Consider the following 2,089-nt stretch of genomic DNA (forward strand, 5'->3'; position numbering starts at 1 on the left):
TTTTTTTTTTTTTTTTTTTTTTTTTTTTTTTTTTTTTTTTTTTTTTTTTTTTTTTTTTTTTTTTTTTTTTTTTTTTTTTTTGAAGTGTGTTAAAATAACGGAAACTAAGCGTGTTGAATTTAGGAATTTATGACGTTGTGTTTCGATAGTTCTATCCATTTTAATTATTTGGTTTGGAATTCGATGGTTATTGAATTCATCGTAGTGTGTTCGTGGTAAGTGGAATTGTGGAAAGTAGCGGAAGTCGATGGAATATGATTTTTTTTCCTGGTTACTCAACTATCAAAAGTTATTCTATTCCTTTCCATCTATAATATCCACAGTAAAACTTTGGTTGTATTTATCGGAAGAATTTTGGCTTTTCTTTTTAAAAGCTAGGTTTGTAGGATCCCCCTTGAAAGAGATTCTTAATGGTATGCGGTGCTCTATAGTAAATATGGTTTGAATGAGTTTTGATGGGTTGCCTCAACTGATAGCCAAATCAGAAGAAATTGCCCTTGGAATTTTGTGGTTAAGGGTAAGAGAAGATGTCTGAATTCGCTTACCATAGAAATTGGGCATGGAAAAATACTAGTTTCTGGTTTACTTGTTGGGCAGTGTGTAAACCTCTAAAAGTTTTCTTTCTCAGACAACCCAAATTTGTGCACTAAAGACATGGCTATGACTAATCTATAAGATGAAGGAGGAGGAAAGTGGAAGCTTTTCTTTCAGAGTCCTTTTGTATGGAAGGGAAATCGAGGAGTTAACCAACCTCATCATCCTTCTGGAGAAACAGACAATAAATAACCTCTCGATCACCTATTACTGTGGACACTACACTGATCTGGAACTACACTTGTAGCTTGGAATTTTATTTCCTTTCTGATAGAGCATCTTTATGGATCAGAATTTGTACAAGTGCATCGGGTTTGTTGTTGAGTTCTCCTGCTGGAATTTGTTGTTGGGGGCCTCAATATAGCAACCGAGATTCAAGGAAGAAATCCTCACGTTAGTTCATCAGTCTTTTTCTGCTATGTCAGAAACAAGGGGGTAATCTTCATCATCTCTTCCTCCATTGTTCTTATGCCCAAGTCCTCTGGTTCTCTCTTTTGCAAAATTTGATCATGTTTGGTGCTTCCCCAAAAAATTCATGGCAGCTCTAGATTAACCTCTTCTTGACCGTCCCTCTTTGAATAAAAGGAAACATCATTTTGGGAGGTGTGGTTGGGATACCATACATTTGGGAGATCAATCTCTCTCTCTCTCTCTCTCTCTCTCTCTCTCTCTCTCTCTCTTATTTTTCTTCTTCTCTTCTTTGGTAACTGCAGTTTTTAATTTTTAATTTTTAATTTATTTAACCCTTGGCTATATTTGTCCATTTCCTTATCACCCACTCTTGTAAATTTTAGTTGTTTTGGAATATATGTTCATACCTTCCCTTAATTTATATCTACTTGAGAATTTTTTAACTCCCTTGAAAGATGCTTGCATCCCTTTTATATGTTTCATCATGATGCTAGTGGATATCTGATTTCATTCCATTTCTCTCTTTAGCAAGCAACTTTGTGCTATTGTATTCTCATTACCATGGAAGATGTATTTTTTTTCTTCAATGTTGATCTCATTTTCTTATTTTAACCATTATTGTAGGGTAGAGTAAAATGGATGGACCAACTGGTCGTGGCAGCGGCATGGATATGAATTTACCGAACTATAAGCTTGGGAAAACCCTTGGCATTGGTTCATTTGGGAAAGTGAAAATTGCAGAGCATGCTTTAACTGGTCATAAAGTTGCTATTAAGATACTTAACCGCCGGAAGATAAAAAACTTGGACATGGAAGAAAAAGGTTTGGTTCTTTCTTGAATTGTGGACACATTTCTTCTTTAAGCATTATCATCAAATTCATTAATCTGTGAAAATTCCGTCATTAGGATTTTCATCATTTTGATTGCAAGGTTTGTTTTTAAAAACAAGTTGATTATTTCTCCCTTGATCTTATTTTACTTGATTGGAGTTCCTTTATGTTGTTTGGTTACCTTTTTGTGGGCATCTTTTTTTTTTTTTTTTTTTTTTTTTTTTTTTTTTTTTTTTTTTTTTTTTTTTTTTTT

General features: G+C 33.7%; 1 protein-coding gene across 5 annotated transcripts in view; it reads left to right on the plus strand.

Annotated features, from left to right (window-relative positions):
- LOC111464376 (SNF1-related protein kinase catalytic subunit alpha KIN10) overlaps nt 1-2,089 on the plus strand; it is an 11,052-nt gene that overhangs the window by 1,287 nt on the left and 7,676 nt on the right. For 4 of the 5 annotated variants that reach the window (XR_002714027.1, XM_023108565.1, XM_023108564.1 and 1 more), the window contains one exon: nt 1,630-1,827. Coding sequence is in view for 4 of the 5 variants with exons in the window: in XM_023108565.1 (XP_022964333.1) it covers nt 1,641-1,827 (187 nt within the window). In the remaining variant the exon portion in view is untranslated. Of the gene's footprint in view, nt 1-951; nt 1,030-1,629; nt 1,828-2,089 lie in introns of those variants that run through there. The other variant, XM_023108566.1, reaches the window with a different exon arrangement.

The sequence above is a fragment of the Cucurbita moschata genome, unplaced genomic scaffold (genome assembly GCF_002738365.1).
Source record: "Cucurbita moschata cultivar Rifu unplaced genomic scaffold, Cmos_1.0 Cmo_Scf00030, whole genome shotgun sequence".
NCBI classification, from domain to species: Eukaryota; Viridiplantae; Streptophyta; class Magnoliopsida; order Cucurbitales; family Cucurbitaceae; genus Cucurbita; species Cucurbita moschata.